An 18,086-nucleotide genomic window follows, 5' to 3' on the forward strand; every position below is an offset into this window, starting at 1 on the left:
CTTGGCCAGACCCACATCTCAACCCAAGGAGGTAATGGGGGAAAAGGATAGCCGAGGAGGAGTCAATCCACGTTCATTCTAGCTCTGTGTATGGTACTACTCATCTCAGTTTGCCTGGCACACTGGCTTTATGTCTGCTTGTCCTGGAGTAATGTTGATAAGTGCCCCTCTCACTCATGGAAGCATCTCTCTCTAGATAATTTACATGGTCACAGAGTTTTGGGGTATTCCACCAGACCCCAAGGGTCAGAGATGTCACAAGTCAAGGCTCTTCCCAACATAGTAGAGCCTGGAACCATCTACCCAGGGAGGAGTGGGGAGGGTAGTAGCAATGGTGTGGACAGGATTGTCAGGGGCAGAGTTACTTCCCCCATCTCCCTTTTGCTCCTTCAAGCTCTGTTCTACCAATGTGACTTCATCATCTTTGACAATAACTTGGAAAATTTGCTGTCCTATAGTCAGAGTTTAGAGAGAAAAACATTGGAGAAAGTAAGGGTGGTCTCCTCATCACTAGGTGCCAAGTCAACCACACAGCTTCCTGGCCTTTCTGAGGACCTGAAAAGGCATGAAAAGGAGGTGGGGGAGTCCCATCCAGACGTATCTATGGGAGATTTACTGCCCTCCCAGAGAGCTTGGATGGATCTGACTATCTCTTATAAATCATTAAATTCCTATGACTTGTGCTGGATGGTCAAATCCCACTCAAGTCTTCACTTTACTAATTTACCCATGGTAGGGGCAAGATGGTCCCATCACTCTCAGGTCTGGACTCCTCCCAGCCACACACTGGCAGCAGAAGTGGAGGAAGACTGAGAGATATGATGTCATAAGGGCCACTATGACTCAGGCACCAGGATGGTTTCCAGCAGTTGAAACCCTTTCTTAAGAATAACCTGAAGACCTGCCCTTTCTTTCTTACCAGAATGGCCAGAGCCCTGGCTACAAAGAAGAGCACCCCAAATATTAACTCACTGACACAAAAGTGTATAGTGATACTCATTAAAGCCTGGCTGGCATTTATTACATGGATTTCAGATCATTTAAACAATGATATTCCAAATAGCAGAATGAGTGTGCTATGTACTGATATAGAAAGGTGTATAAGATTAGCAATCATCGGGGCACATCGGGTGGCTCAGTGGGTTAAGCCGCTGCCTTCGGCTCAGGTCATGATCTCAGGGTCCTGGGATCGAGTCCCGCATCGGGCTCTCTGCTCAGCAGAGAGCCTGCTTCCCTCTCTCTCTCTCTGCCTGCCTCTCTGTCTACTTGTGATCTCTCTCTCTCTCTCTCTCTGTCAAATAAATAAATAAATAATTTAAAAAAAGATTAGCAATCATCAAATCACGATGAACTCAATATAAATACATATTTAAACACATGTGTCATAAAAGCATTATTTTTTAAAAGGGGTGAAGATAGGAAGATATACATAAAAATTAGCAATAATCATCTCTGACAAAGAACCCAGAATTGGGGGAACAGAATAAACTCCCTCATTGTGGCTAAACCTCTTATGTCTGGCCTAAATCTCGGTCATCTAGTTATCAGGCCCCTGGGAAAGCAGGACCCATACAGACCAGAAAATTCATGAAGTCCCCAGGACCAGCCAGCATCTTCATCTCAGTGTCAAGTAGCATCAAGTACTCTTCTGTCTTCCTCTTCCCCTCAGAGCCCCAAGGTCACAGCCAGGAGATGCATGAGGGACAACCACTATACAAGAATTGCCCTCCTTCTGCCTGCTCCTGGACTCTGAAGACCCATGCAGTCATTGTGAGGACCTGGTTCCTTTTCAGGGTCATAGCCCCAGAGGTCACTGAGAAGTAAACTTGCAATGTGTAGAGTACATATGAGGAGAGAGTGTGGGGATCTAGAGGGATGTAGAGAAGACACACACTCCTTTCCCCCATGCTCTACCACCCTTTCTAGATTCCCCTCACCTTTGACTAGCATTTCTCCTGGTCTAGGCAATTTGACTAGAGGGAGAAATTATCCAGCCCCTCATCCCTGACGTGTCTGACTCTCTATTTGCCATATTTCTCAGGCCATGATTGTGTTCATCTACCATCACACCTGGGCAGCAAAGCACCGACAGATCTTCCAGTGAATCACCCAAGCAGTATCCATAGTCTTCCCTACCTACATAGTGTGGCAGCAGCCCCCTCGCCTTCTCCTGATGAGTAGCGTTAATTATCCCTGCCAGTATGGTGACTCCTTTCATTACCTGATTGTCTCTTAGCAAAGGATTCTGAAGTGACAGAGTCTCAGCCATAGCTTTAAATTTAATAGGAGTCTTACTGTGACCCTTGATGAATGCTTTCCTCCCTAGAAACTAGAACCTCCAATCGAATGGAGCCTGCAGAAACACAAAGCCCAGATTCCCACAAGTATAACTGGAAGGGGTGCTCACAGATGTATTACCACTGCCACATTGAATCTGAGACATTGATTCTGAGATATATATATTCTACCTATTAGGGACACAGCACTATGTAATGGGCATTGATCAAGGACTTGGGTTAGGGGGCACCTGGGTGGCTCAGTGGGTTAAAGCCTCTGCCTTCGGCTCAGGTCATGATCCCAGGGTCCTGGGATCGAGCCCCGCATTGGACTCTGTTCAGCAGGGAGTCTGCCTCCCCCTCTCTCTGTGCCTGCCTCTCTGCCTACTTGTGATTTCTGTCAAATAAATAAATAAATAAAATCTTCTAAAAAAAAAAAAAAGGACTTGGGTTAGCAAACCATGCGGGTAGGTTAAATCCAGCCCACTGCCTGCTTTTTTTGTTTATGTATTTGAGAGAGAGTGAGAGCGCAAGAGCATGAGTGAGCTGAGGGGTAGAGGCAGAAGCAGACTCCACTGACCAGGGAGCCCAGTGTGGGACTTAATCCCAAGATTCCAGGATTGTGACCTGAGCCTAAGGCAGATGCTTAACTGACTGAGCCACCCAGGTGCCCCACCCCCACTGCCTGTTTTTATACATCCTGCAAAGAATGGTTTTTACATTTTTCAGTGGTTGAAAAAATTAAGGAATATAAAAGCTCATGACACATGAAAATTACATGAATTCAAATTTCAGTGTCCATAAATAAAATTATATTGGAACACAGCCATGCTTATTTGTTTAAATGTCTACACTGCAATGACAGTTTTGAGTAGTTGTGACAGGGACAGTATATGGCCTTCCCATCACTTCCCACTGCACCTCAACACACAACAAATTACATTGCAGTAGTGCTGTTATAACCAGTGTTTAGTGCCACCCGTATCACTGTGCTTTGATTTACTTTTTTTTTAATCACCATATATACATATTCATCATGTCAAACAAGAAAGGAGGGGGAAAGTAGACTGTAAATGTCACATCTTTAAGACAATGGCAAAGCATTACAGCTGTGCTAAAGGAAGACTGAGCAATCCACAATACTCCTAACTCACAAGAAAACAATGATCATAAAATTTAGAAATTTTAAATGGAGTATCTAATCACAGCAGAATTTCTTTACAAAGATAAAAAATGAAAATGAGGCTGCAAACAACGTTAGTTTGCAGATTGCTTGTTTGTTAGCCAAGCAAGGAAAGGTGTTTATTAGTGGTGAGCTAATTAGATCATACTTAATTGTGGCAGCTGGAAAAAAATGTGACAAAAATAAACTTAACACTATTAACGTTTTGATGGGGCTAGCTGCTCCTAGAGTTCAAGACACTGAGAACAAAACCAATAGTCAATTTAAGACAAGGCAAATGATATCAAGTGGCTCATGGCTCCTTGATGAGTTGGCAGATGGTACCAATACAGTTCAGCTGTTGTTCATTGAGGGGTGATTTCCAGGTTGGAAAGGGCCTGAAGAGTTCATCTTTATGAATGATGTATTTGCATGAAACAAATACAGTTGAGAATATTTGTTGAGGAAGTTGAAAAAAAACACTAATTCAATACCACATGAAGTGGAATCTTCTAAGATATGATAAAACTAACGTGGTGAAAATATGAGTGAAGAAAGCCAAAAAAAGGTTTAGTTGGACAAATTAACAAAGTTTATGAAAATATAAAGGGCTTAACAGCATTTGGTTACTCATTATTTTATTCACCAATAGGTACTTTCTGGAAAATATTTTAGTCTATTGTGTTGCTGAAGCAGTAATGTCAATGGTAAGCTTCACTTGCCCTTGACTTAATGATCATCAGTTCTGTAAATTTTCTTCAGAAACGGAAGTGGAGTAATCTGACTTACCAAGCACACAGCAGACCCATGGACTGAACACAGCAGTCGCAGCAGCTACATAAAACTTGCTAACTTGGAGCCTGGTCTGTTGGGTCCATATATTGCCGCGTCTCAGCCTCCACGACCAGAACCCATCGTTCCAGTACTACAGTGGGTGACATCAACCAGCCCAGTAATTTTGTCTCCTTCACTGTTTAGTGCCTTTTCTATGACAGATGTTCCCTGGTAACCATACAAAAATTTTCACTATGTGCACATTCCCCTATGTCCAGCTATTTGCTTCCCGGCCAGACTTCCTTGTCTCCAATGTTCCAATGTCTTCCAATGTTGTATTGTCAGGAAATTGACCACTGCTGAAAAGTCCATATATATTCTATCTCAGGCCATTTCTCTTGCCACACAAAGTGGATGTACAACCTGAGAGGACTTTCCCTCACCACCTACTGTCTTTCAAGGCTGTTCTTGAATAAGGTTGTAGCTCAACTGTTATTTTGGGATGACATATACATACTAAGCTTAAGAAGCTATAAATCAGGCTCAGGTGTTTTCCTTGTGTCAGCTGCTCCCAAGGGGTTCCTTATAACCCCACATGAGTATGAGCTGAGAAGGTATAGTGACATGCTGGTGGTGGGTTACCCAAGAGTTGGGCTAGCTGTCCATGTAGTTTGCTCCTTTAGTTTTCCATTTTCTGTCATCATTGCTATCTATGAAGTTAGGGAGAATTGTCACATGTCTTCAGACTCACAGGGTTCAGGGGAATTTGAGAATTCAAGATTTGGGGTGCCATCAACCCAAATGATCTCATCCCTTGTGTCGGGGCTCCATTCTTTCTCCTGCCCTAATCTTGGCAGAGCACCCTACCTTGATGGAGAATTTAACCTTCCTAAGAGGTTGACCACTCTAATGTTTAAGTCCTGGCCTGGCCCTCAGCTTTTTCAGCCCTTCCATTACAGATAAGAGGTCCTCTATATGCCATCAAGAAGGCCCCCTGGCTTTTACACTTATCTTTTAATTGCCTGTTACTTGTTTTCAGCCTTTTGTTATCTTTTTCTAGAGCTTCATAGAGCCTAGAAATAGCCAACCAATCCTGTATAGTTAATTCCTCCATACTTTTTATTCTTTTTTAATGCATTTTTAGAAGATTTTATTTTTCTTAAGTAATCCATACACTCATTGTGGAGCTTGAACTCACAACACCAAGATTAAGAGTCACACCCTCCATCAACTGAGCCAGTCAGCAGCCCCAATTCCTCTGTACTGGATGCCTGCTGTGTCACACCAGCTAGTGCATTTTCTGCCTCGTATATGTGATCCCATTCACGTTTGAAAGGGTTACCATTTAAACCACCACCCTGTGCCCAGGGCAATCTGTGCTGCACTTCCCACTAGTATCTGGGTATTTCTCACAGAAAAATCTTGTTTGTAACAATAAATTTTACTGGGACACCTGGGTGGCACAGTCAGTTAAGTGGCTGCCTTCAGCTCAGGTCATGATCTCAGGGTCCTGGAATTGAACCCCACATTGGGCTCCCTACTCCATGGGGATCTGTTTCTCCCTCTTCCTCTGCTCCTCTCCACCAGCTCTTGTGCTCTTTCTCAAATAAATAAATAAAATCCTTAAGGAAAAACAAAACAAAACAAAACAAGGTGCCTGGGTGGCTCAGTCAGTTAAGCATCTGCCTTCAGCTCAGGTCATGATACCAGGGTCCTGGGATTGAGCCCAGCATTGGCCTCCCTACTCAGCGGGTTGCCTGCTTCTTCTCCCTCTCTCTGCCACTCCCCCTACTTGTGCTCTCTCTGACAAATAACTAAATAAAATCTTAGAAAAAAAAAACAATAAATTTTACTGATATCTCTGCTCATCATTACCTCTTATATCATTCTCTTAGATTCATTTTTCTTTATCATGGAGCTCATTTCCCAGAAGTCCTTTCAGAGACTTTCAATGTAGACTTTTTTTTTTTAAGTAGGCTCCATGTCCAGCATGGAGCCCAAAACAGGGCTTGAACTCATGACCCTGAGATCAAGAGTCAGATGCTTAACCAACTTAGCCACCCAGGAGCCCCTGATGTAAACTTTGAGTTGATAAAAAGGTCTTTCATTGTGCCCTTACACTTGAATGCTGTTATAGGTGGTATATCATTCAATGCTTATTACATTTCTTTTCTTTCAGAGCTTTGAGGATGTCACTCCACTTTCTTTTCATACCCAGCTTGCTGCTGAGAAGGCTGATGTCATTCTGAAGCTTATTCCTTAGCGGGTAGTTTGTGGATTTTGTTTTCCTCTTCAAGTGTTTACATATATTATCTTCATCAGTGACGAGACTGTGCTGTGGCTTGTTTTGAGCTCCGTTTTCCTTCATCTTTTTTTTTTTAAAGATTTTATTTATTTGACAGAGAGAAATCACAGAGAGGCAGGCAGAGAGAGAGGAAGGGAAGCAGGCTCTCCGCTGAGCAGAGAGCCCAATGTGGGACTCGATCCCAGGACCCTGAGATCATGACCCGAGCCGAAGGCAGCGGCTTAACCCACTGAGCCACCCAGGTGCCCCTCCTTCATCTTTTTTAGGACAATTGAATCTCTTGAATAAGTTCTGGGAAACTGACAAATGCCTTGAAGTTTCCTATTCTTTTTTTTTTTTTTTTGTAGGATTTTATGGGGCACCTGGATGGCTCAGTGGGTTAAAGCCTCTGCCTTCAGCTCAGGTCATGATCTCAGGGTCCTGGGATCGAGCTCCACATCGGGCTCTCTGCTCAGCAAGGAGCCTGCTTCCTCCTCTCTCTCTGCCTGCCTCTCTGCCTACTTGTGATCTCTGTCTGTCAAATAAATAAAATCTTTAAAAAAAAGATTTTGTTTATTATTTATTTATTTATCAGAGAGAGAGAGTGAATGAGAGAAAGAGAGCAAGCACAAGCAGAGGAAGTCACAGGCAGAGGGAGAAGCAGTCTCCCTGTTGAGCAGGGAACCCAATTCAGGACTCGAGCCCAGGACCCTGGGATCATGACCTGAGCCAAAGGCAGACACTTAACCAACTGAGCCACCTACGCACCCCAAAGATTTCTACTCTTCATCCCTGTGCTTCCTTTTTTCATAAACATTAACTCAACCATGACTAGAACTTCTGGATGGGTGGTCCATTTTTAAATTTACTTTTTTCTAAACTTTTCATTTCTCTGCATCTTTCCCTTTTCTGCTACTCTTCAAGAGGAGCTCTTTTGTCAAAGTTTCCACTCATTAACTTTGGTTTTGTCCATTCTGCTATTCATCCCATCTATCAAGTTAGAATTTTAACACTGTTCCTTTCTAAGATCCATAAATAGCTCCTTTTAATAATGGCTTGTTCTTTTATGGCTGAGATGTCTCCTTCCATCAACTGAGTATATTAATTTCCCTTATTTAAGTTGCCTTCTTAGTCTTTTCCCTTGACCATTGTGTTTCTCATTGTTGAGTGTACGGATGCTTTTTTTGTGCAGTTGGTTTATTCCAAAGTTTGGTGATTCTTGGTCAGATGTTCATCTTTGTTTTGCAGTTTCCTCTTTGCCTGTTGATGATTGACATGTCCATGGATTACAGGGAGATATGGCGTAGGATCTCATAGTGAATGATCTCCTGGGCAGGAGTATTGCTGTGCATGGGTGTCACATGCCATTAGGCCCCGCCACACATCCTCAGACCAGTCACAGCTCCTCCGTGGAGATAAGCCCTCTCTTGCCAAACAGGCTCAGCTAGAGTTGGTTACTCCTCCTATGCTTATATCCCTACTAGCCCCCATGGTAGCTAAAAGCCCCTGCTTCCTCCTGAACCAGCTGCTTCCAAGCATGGAGGGACTGCATGGCCACTCTCTTCTTTTGTAGAAGATCTTTTCATAGAGCTCTGATATATTTTCTTTCAGTGTTTTCACATCTACCTTGTGTCCTTTAAGTAGTCCACATAGTTTCTACCCATTGAAGTTCCCTTCCTAAATTCTTAGGTACTATTAGAAATATTTTGGGGGCGCCTGGGTGGCTCAATCATTAAGCGTCTGCCTTCAGCTCAGTTCGTGATCCCAGGGTCCTGGGATCGAGCCCTGCATTGGGCTCCCTGCTCAGCAGGAAGTCTGCTTCTCCCTCTGCTGCTCCTCCTGCTTATGTTCCTTCTCTCACTGTGTCTCTCTCTGTCAAATAAATAAATAAAATCTTTTACAAAAAAAGACATGTATTAAATAAATATACTTTTTGTATTATTCCTTTGAATTTATGCCAAGAGAAGAAGATCTGGGCCTGTGTTCAAACATTTTGATCCATTTTCTCATGGACAATTTTTTTAGTTTTCTTTATGGTCATGTTTCCTTGAGATTTGAGGTAAAAATGTTGGAGCAGATTTTAGTAAGTGACTGACAATTTTCTTCTCTATTTTTAAATGGAAATTTTAGTTTCCTCTCAGCCTTTCCCTCATTTTCTTCTCATCCCTTCCTGAACAATTTAGTCTGAAAATTATTAGGCCGGTCAGTGCAACTAGGTATACCAGGGCAAGAGATACTATGACATAGGACAGGGCATGGATCCCAAGAAGGAGAAGATGATGTTGGAATCAGAAGGCTTCCCAGTTTGGAATTCAGGCAAGGTGGAGAAGAGTCTGAATACGAGGGTTCAAGGTCATGGCAGTAGTGAGTATTATACCATGGGCAGGATGAGGCATCCTTAATGGTGTAGGAGGACAACACTTGAGTGCAACAATGAGGATATCTGTGCAGAGGGTGTCCTGTCATTTTACGTCAGCCCACGTTGTGTGAGAAGGGCATTCACACAGGACAGCAAATAATGCGGGGTACATGAAGAGGGTAATGGCCTCGCAGGGTGTCAGAGCTCAAGCAGGGTGAGGACAATGTCTGCAGAGCCAGCAGCAGCTACAAAAGATTGGTTATATACAGGGGAGATCAGATAAGAAAATTTATTAAGGGGGCAACTGGGTGGCTCAGTCAGTTGGGTGTCTGCCTTTGACACGGGTCATGATCCCAGGGTCCTGGGCTCAAGCCTGCATTAGGCTCCTTGCTCAGTGGGAGGCCTGCTCCTCCTCTCCCTCTGCCTGCCACTTCCCCCACTTGTGCTCTCCTTCTGTCAAATAAATAGATGGAATCTTTGAAAAAACTTATGAAGTATAGTACTAGCATAAAAACAGACACATAGATCAAAGAAACAGAATAGAGAACCCAGAAATGGATCCTCAACAAAGCAGGAAAGAATATTGGATGGAAAAAAGACAGTCTCTTCAACAAATGGTGTTGGGAAAATTGGACAGCTCCATGCAGAAAAATGAAACTGGACCATTTCCTTACACCACACACAAAAATAAACTCAAATGGATGGAAGACCTCAATGTGAGACAGGAATCCATCAAAATACTAGAAGAGAACACAGGTAGCAACCCCTTTGACCTTGACTGCAGCAACTTCTTGCTAGGTGTGTTCCAGAGGCAAGGGAAACAAAAGCAAAAATTAACTATTGGAACTTCATCAGGCTAAAAGATATTGCACAGCAAAGGAAATAATCAAACAAAACTAAACAAAGCAAACAAAACTAAAAGGCAGGGCACCTGGGTGGCTCAGTCAGTTAAGTGTCTGCCTTCAGCTCAAGTGGTGATCTTGGGATCCTGGGATGGAGCCCATGTTGGATTCCCTACTCCATGGGGAGTCTGCTTCTCCCTCTCCCTCTGCCTTTCCCCACTGATGCTTATGCTCTCTCTCCCTCAAATTAATAAAATCTTAAAAAAAAAAAACCTAAAAGGCAACCTATGGAATGGGAGAAGATATTCGCAAATGACATATCAGATAAAGGGCTAGTATCCAAAAATCTATAAAGAATTTATCAAACTCAGAGCAACTGGGTGGCTCAGTGGGTTAAAGTCTCTGCCTTCAGCTCAGGTCATGATCCCAGGGTCCTGGGATCAAGCCCCACATCGGGCTCTCTGCTCAGCAGGGAGCCTGCTTCTCTCTCCTCTCTCTGCCTGCCTCTCTCCCTACTTGTGATCTCTGTCTGTCAAATAAATAAAATCTTTTAAAAAAAGAATTTATCAAACTCAACACTCAAAAGCAAAAAATCCAGTCGAGAAGTGGGCAGAAGACATGAATAGACATTTCTCCAATGAAGACATATAAATGGCTACCAGACACACGGAAAAGTGCTCAACATCCCTTGGCATCTGAGAAATACAAATCAAAGCCACAATGAGATACCACCTCATACTAGTCAGAATGGCTAAAATTAACAAGTAAGGAAACAACAGATGTTGGTGAGGATGTGGAGAGAAGGGAACCCTCTTATGCTGTTGGTGGGAATGCAAACAGGTACAGCCACTCTGGAAAACTATGGAGTTTCTTCAAAAAGTTGAAACTAGAACTACTCTATGACCCAGGAATTGCACTAGTAGGTATTTACCTGAAGGATACAAACCTAGTGATTTGAAGAGACCCATGCACCCCAATTTTTACAGCAGTAATGTCCACAATAGCCAAGGTATGGAAAGATCCCAGATGTCTACTGACAGATGAATGGATAAAGATGGTATGGGGTGTGTGTGTGTGTGTGTGTGTGTGTATTCATATTGAGTGGAATAATACTCAGCCATCAAAAAGAATGAAATCTTGCCATTTGCAATGATGTGGATGGAACTAAAGGGTATTATGCTAAATGAAATAAGAGAAAGACAAATACCGTATGATTTCATTCATATGTGGAATTTAAGAAACAAAACAGATGAACATAGGGGAAGAGCAAGGAAAAATAAAATGAGGTGAAAACAGAGGAGACAAACCATAAGAAATATTGAACTCTAAGAAACAAACTGAAGGTTGTTGGAGGGTAGATGGGTGGGGGTCGGGGTAACTGGGTGTTTGGCATTTAGGAGGACACTTGATGTAATGAGCACTGGGTGTTATATGCAACTGATGAATCACTAAATTCCATCCCTAAAACTGATAATGTACTATGTGTCAACTAAATTGAATTAAAATAAAAAATTTTGAAATATAAAATAAAGTAAAAATAAAAGAAAATGTATTAAGTAAAATGGGAACCAAGTACCTTTATCTTGGAAACAGGAGGTAGAAATATAGAAAGGAGAAAAATAGAATGAGCTCTTTGAGTTGATTTGATTTGATTTTTTTAAAGATTTTATTTATTTGACAGAGAGAGATCACAAGTAGGCAGAGCAGCAGGCAAAGAGAAAGGGGGAAGTAGGCACCCTGCTGAGCACAGAGCCCAGGACCTGCCATCATGACCTGAGCTGAAGGCAGAGGCTTAACCCACTGAGCCACCGAGGCACCCTGAACTCTTTGATTTTAGATTGGGATTAGAGATATCAGTGAACTCATACGTTTCAATATAGATAAATAAATGGTACAGATGATGGCAATGTATGCTGTGTGTGTGCACAAACATATATTCCCTATCTCTGTTCACTGAGAGGCCTGGGACCGGCAGCACCCCAATAATGATGAGCATACTTTGCTGTGCTCTCCTGGGCCACTCCACTGCATCTCCAAATTTGGTGTTTTTCCCTGGCTGCCAGTTTTTAAGGTGAGTGTGACCCCTTTCCTTCTTTTGTTGCTGATGCTGAATTTTTATGGCCCTTGACATTTGCACTGAAAGATGAGAATGATATGTCCACAGCCACACAGCAGTGAGTGTTGGAGCCAGGGATCGGACCTATGCCAGTTTGTCTCCCAAGTCCTTGGTCTTTACTCTGAGATACTGAACACAGAAATCCTTCCAAGAGTGAGGAACCAGGACCTGTGTGAAACACAGGAGTAGGACATGGAGGGACAGAGCAGGAAATCAGAGCTCATCCTCCAGTGAAAGACAGAGAGCGCTGGAACCTGAGACCTCCAGGCAATGTCTCAGAACCTCTGTGAGCTGAAGGACTAGTCAGGGCAGAGTAGATGGAGCAGAACCAAACATTGGGCTTCTGAGCTTATAGTCTTGTTGGAGAATAACCTGAGAGTCCAGGACTCACTCTGTCTATAGGAAACCACAAGATAGCAGTGCCCAGATGGGCAGAGAGACAGCCTAACCTTGTTCTCTTAATGGGCCCTTTATATCATCACCTAGGCCCCAATCCCACCACAGGTGGCAACTTTTTGTGGGAAGTGACTGTCAGAGGCCCCAGCTCCAGCAGCCTCTGCTTAGACTGACATGGAGACAGGGTGAGAGCGACATGGCCAGTCCTTCTCAACTCTGGATCTGTGACCTGACACTCACTAGAGGGTTGGGCTAGTAGTGGAGTGCCTTCTTTCCCATCTCCACCCCTATGGAATCTCCCACACTCACCAATTCTGAAGGGGAATGCATCCTAGCCTCCACGAGGGGCTAGAGGGTAAAGGACAGAGGTTAAAGCAGGAACGAGGACTGGGGCTATGCACAGTCCAGTTTGGGTCTCAGATTCTGACTTGGAGGCTATGTATGAGGATACAGTCACCAGTTGGGTAGGGAGCTATTGAAGGAGGCCATTGAGAGGACATGACTGCCCATTGACTTGCAAGCTGGACCCAGGCAACTGATGGTTCCTGCCTCCTTCCTTGTCCTTGGAATGTGCCTGCCACCCACCATCCCACAATGAGAGCCATTTTCAAGGACACAATCTTGAGAGAACCATGTGGTTTTGAGAATACCTGGATGGTATATGTGACTGAAACCTGTTAAGGCCTCTATATAAATTTTGAAGATCCTGATAGGCAGTGGGCTCCTGGGTGACTCCATCGGTTGAGAATCTGACTCTCAGTTTCAGCTCAGCTCATGATTTGGGGGGCTGTGGGATAGAGACCCAAGTTAGGCTCCATGCTCAGCAGGGAGTCTACTTAAAGAGTTTCTCTCTCTGCCCCTCCCCCACACCCTCTCTCTAAAATAAATGAATACATCTTTAAAAAAAAGATTTTAGCAAGTGAGACCTACTCACCTTGCAGCCACCCAAGACAAGCTTCATATGCAAGTTCACTTGCTTATTAAATCTGCTACCTGCCAATCTAGAATGGCCTGCTTCCTCCGTCTCTCTCTCCTTGCCCTCTCTGTATGGGGGCCAATTTATAAACTGATGGGAGACAGGATCACATAGCCTGGGATGGGTGAACTCCTTTCAGTCATGGGGGTAAGAGAGCAAGCCCTGAACAACTAGACTAGGTGGGTGAATTCTTGACAAATGTGCTGCCATTGCCATCACTAACCACCACCCTCCAGACCTCCCTTATATGCAACCTTGGGGAGGGGCACCATTTACATGAAGGGTGTTCCCTGAGTTGGCCAATATGGCAGATCTGTTCCACAACTCTTCTACCTATGGCAGACCTTGCAAATTAATCACAGTCTCTACTCAGTCTGGAAAGAGCCTCAGAATTCTTCCCTAGAATCCTCGGACAGCCCCTGCCCATTCCTCCACACTAGCATATGAGATGCTAAGTATCTGCTATCATTTTCCCTGACCTCCTGGAACTTGTCACAGAGAAAGGCTGGGGGAAGACCACTTCACTGTTTTATTGGGAGGGGAATACACTCTGACACAATGCAAGGCCCTGAGCCCAGCAAGATCTCTAGCTCGAGATGCAGATGGTTGGCCGTGACTCTGTAATGGCCCTTGATGAAACCCCGGGAAGCACAGGAGTGGCACCTCCAGTAGGCCTGGATGATGCGGGCAGCATTGAGCAAACAGCAATAGCGCCTACGGATACGCCACATGCGAACCCAGGACTGCAGCTTAACCGCTGCCCACTCCTTCCGTGTAAAGTTCTCTAGCGCTGTTCGCCGCCTCTTCTCCATCATATTTGTCAGGATTTGCTTCCACCAGCGCTGAATGATCAATGCTCTCAGTACCGCGTGCAGCAGTGTCCGGCGTACCAGGGTGCCCCGCCACCAGGCTTGGATCTTTATGACTTCTAGATTACTGGTAGAGGGCTTATCTTGTTCTTCTGGGATCTTGTGAGAAAAAAGAAGGGACCTTCAGAGAATGTCCCCCACCCACTTGAGTCTTGAGCATGTCAGATGGGGACCCTGATTCCCTATCAACAATAAGTCCTTCTTCTGGAGCTCAGAGCACTGGACAGGCACTGGCTGGAATCAGAAGACCAGGTAGGTGTCCTATCTCTACCACTCTCTGGTTAATGGACATGGACACATGTTGACCTCTGAATCTCAAAGTCTCGCTCTATAAAATGGGGGTATGTCTGCCCTGTCTACCCGGTTTTATACGGATCAAGTTGGCCGGCCTAAGGCCAGCCTAGGACAAGATCTATGGGTCAAAGAGTTACATATTCCACTTGAATGTGACCAACTAATCAGGACCCATGATCCTTCCCTTCAGACCCCACCCACCTGCTAGAGAAGTAGTATCCTTTGCTAATCCTGTCCTTCATCCTTGACTCCAGCTCCAAACCACATTCTGCTCTCTTCCTCTATCATGTTATAGTATTAAGTCCACCCCCATAAAGTTCTACCTCTTATCTTTCCCATCCTTATTTCTCTTGACTTTCACATTTTAACTCTTCATTAACAAGCAAATATATGTGCGCAAGCTCAAATAAACACACACACACACCCATGCACTGTTGATTAAGCCCAGCTTCCCGTATGTTGACCATTCTGTTCCACAAACACAGCCCTTATATTCCCAGCCCCAGCCCTGTGTGGCCTTGGGGGAGGGGCTCTTACTTGTTTATCTCCTTTATTAGCACCATCCTCTTCCTCTGTCTCGGTGTTTTTATTTGTATCTACGTCTTCAGCCTGAAAAAAAAAAAATGAGGAAAGAGAACAAACAAGATGAGTTTATTCCTGTTCTTAGCTCTGGATCATGCAAAAAGCACTAGACTCAAGCACTAGGATACAAGGACCAGAGGCATCCAAGTCAGGGTTCCTCCTACCTCCACCTCCTTCTCTGAGGTCAGTGATTCTGGGGCTAAACCGGTCGGTTCCTCTTTCTCCTGAGGCTCATCTTGAGTTTGTTCGTTAATTTGTTCAGGCTTCTCCTCCTCCTGAAATCAGCAGTTAGGGAAAAGGCAAGAGTGAAGTTGCCTTCCCTCCCTGTCTGTTCAGTATCCCACAAATCCCCAGCTTCTGGGGCTTCCTGGAGTGTTCATATGCCAGGGGATCCCCTCATCTTAATTAAGAGATCTATGGGAACATCTCTAAAAAGACTGGTTCATGTGTCTTTCACTTACTCACCATTGGTTCCACTTGGATTGGGTTTAGATGGTTCAAATCCCCTCAGGTCTGTGTTCCTCTGGCCATGGATGGGTAGATATAGTGGAGAGAGAGACCTGTGATGTCATAAGGGCAGTTATGACTCAGGCACAAGAATGGCTCCCAATAGTTGAGCTCCCTCCAAGGAAAAGACAAAAGTGCTATCCATTCTTTTCTGCTGGAAATGGCCAAAGCCCCTAATACAAAAGCAAGACACCAGAAATACTGGTCCATTGATGTAAAGGTGTATAAAGATAACCAGTCATTGGTAATATCCCCGATTGTTAAAATTGAAGATTGATTTAATGGATATTTAATAATATCCCCAATTGTTGGGGCCCCTGGGTGGCTCAGTGGGTTAAAGCCTCTGCCTTCGACTCAGGTCATGATCCCGGGGTCCTGGAATCGAGCCCCACATCAGGCTCTCTGCTCAGTGGGGAGCCTGCGTCCTCCTCTCTCTCTCTCTCTCTCTCTCTCTCTGCCTGCCTCTCTGCCTACTTGTGATCTCTGTCAAATAAATAAAATAAAAATCTTTTTAAAACATAATAATATCCCCAATTGTTAAAATTGAGGATGGATTTAATGGTTAATAATACGCAGAGAAGGGGCGCCTGGGTGGCTCAGTGGGTTAAAGCCTCTGCCTTCGGCTCAGGTCATGATCCCAGGGTCCTGGGATCGAGCCCCGCATCGGGCTCTCTGCTCCACAGGGAGCCTGCTTCCTCCTCTCTCTCTGCCTGCCTCTCTGCCTAGTTGTGATTTCTCTCTGTCAAATAAATAAAAAATAAAATAATACGCAGAGAATGCTAACAAATTATAACTGTTTAAAAAATAATTAATTTAGAGGCATCTGGCTGTCTCTGTCAGTAGAGCATGTAACTCTTAATCTCAAGGTCATGAGCTTAAGCCCCATTTTGGGCATAGAACTTACTTACAAGTAAATTAAAAAATCAAAATTAAAAAAAGAATAATGAGTTTGATCTATAGGTACTGATGACGTGTATCTAAGATATATTTATAAGTGAAAAAGTTGAAGATCATTATGATCCCATTTATGCAAATAAAACCATCAAGATACATAATTATACATCTATATTGTAAATGCATATAAGGGGGAGGAAGGGTATGTACACCAAATTGCTACCAATGATTATCTTGGAAGAGCTAAATTGCTTATCCATCCATACAATGCCCAGGGAACTCTATGAGGCCCCCAGGACCAGCTGGGGTCCCCATCTCAGACTACAATGGGCTCAAGTGTTCTCCTATCTTTTGCCCCTGAGGGACTGAAGTCCACATCATATGGGTGAGGAACAGCCACTACAGAAGTTCTTAGCTTTGTTCTTATTTCTGAATGGAAAAGACACTTGACATGACCTTAGACACTAGTTGGGATCCTCCCTACCCCTGGATGCTCCTGTTTTCTGAAAACCCACCTGGGTAATGTGAGTAGCGACTTAGAGTCACAGCCCCAGGTGTCACTGAGAATGCATTTGCCACACCTTCCAGAACACTGAGATAAGTCTCAAGACTTAGGAGGAGTGGGGAGGGGCTAAAAGAATAGCAGGTAGGGTACAAAACATACCAAAGGAACATGGGTCATCTAACCAGACTCCATCAGGAAGCCAGCCCACAAGCCACTAAGGATACCTCATGGGCAGATTCCCCTACTGGCATATGGACATCCCTAGTACTCCATGTCAATCACCCATATACTCCTTTATCTATGGCTGGCTCCCTGTGTAGGCCCCGGAGGGTAGCAAGTAGGAACCTTTGCAGAGGGCTAGTGAGTATGCATAGAAAGCCAGATGACTCTGTGGAACTGAGAAAGAACACAAATTGAGCATTCTGCATTTCCCCGAGGGAGGCAAACAGGAGGCTATCAGAATCCAGCCTGACTTTGCAAGATTGAGAGAAGAACTACGATTTTAAGGATCCCCTCAAGAAGGAACAAGAAGTGTGGAGCAGGTGTGTATATAGAAAAGCTCCAAGAAAGCTTCAAAATCCTCACAGGGCTGACAGAGAAAATGGCAGAAAGCTTATTTGAAGAAATATTAGCTGAACACCTGAAACGAATGTAAATCATATGCCAACTCTACTTCAATAATTTTAAAAAGGAATAAAGAATAGCTGAGAATATACAAACATGGGAAGACATTTGGCCATCCAGTTCATGACACTCATTCAATCCAAATTCAATCCAAAGAAATTTTGTCAAAGACATATTGTAGTAAAACTGTCTAAAATCAAAGATAAAGACTTTCAGGGGCACCTGGGTGGCTCAGTCGGTTGGCGTCTGCCTTTGGTTTGGGTCATGATCCCTGGGATCAAGCCCCAGACCAGCTCCCTGCTCTGCGGGGAGCTTGTTTCTCCTTCTCCCCACTCATGCTCTCTGTCACTATTTCTGTCTGTCAAATAAATAAACAAAATCTTAAAAAAAAACTTTTGGAAGAAAAGAGAGCAAAATTTTGTCACATACAAGGGAATCCCCATAAGGTTATCAGTGGATTTCTCAGCAGAACAGGCTGTGAGAAAGTGATGTGTTCAAAGGGATGATATATTCAGAGTGCTGAAAGAAAAAAACAGCCAACCAAGATTAAAGAAGTCCTTTAGAAATGAAGATGAGAAAAAGACTTTCCCAAATAAAAAGCTGAGAGTTCATCTCTCTCACCATGA

At 44.0% G+C, this 18,086-nt stretch overlaps 1 protein-coding gene across 1 annotated transcript; it reads right to left on the reverse strand.

Annotated features, from left to right (window-relative positions):
• Window positions 1–13,706: 13,706 nt before the first annotated feature.
• On the reverse strand, window positions 13,707–17,087 carry LOC123932213 (IQ domain-containing protein F1-like). Its single transcript, XM_045989965.1, has 4 exons — window positions 17,061–17,087; window positions 15,095–15,205; window positions 14,886–14,957; window positions 13,707–14,153 (listed from the first exon to the last, which is right to left on the reverse strand). The coding sequence occupies exons 1-4, from the start codon at window positions 17,085–17,087 to the stop codon at window positions 13,707–13,709; spliced, it is 657 nt and encodes a 218-aa protein (XP_045845921.1).
• Between the last annotated feature and the right edge of the window lie 999 nt (window positions 17,088–18,086).

The sequence above is a fragment of the Meles meles genome, chromosome 20, assembly GCF_922984935.1.
Source record: "Meles meles chromosome 20, mMelMel3.1 paternal haplotype, whole genome shotgun sequence".
Classification (NCBI taxonomy): domain Eukaryota; kingdom Metazoa; phylum Chordata; class Mammalia; order Carnivora; family Mustelidae; genus Meles; species Meles meles.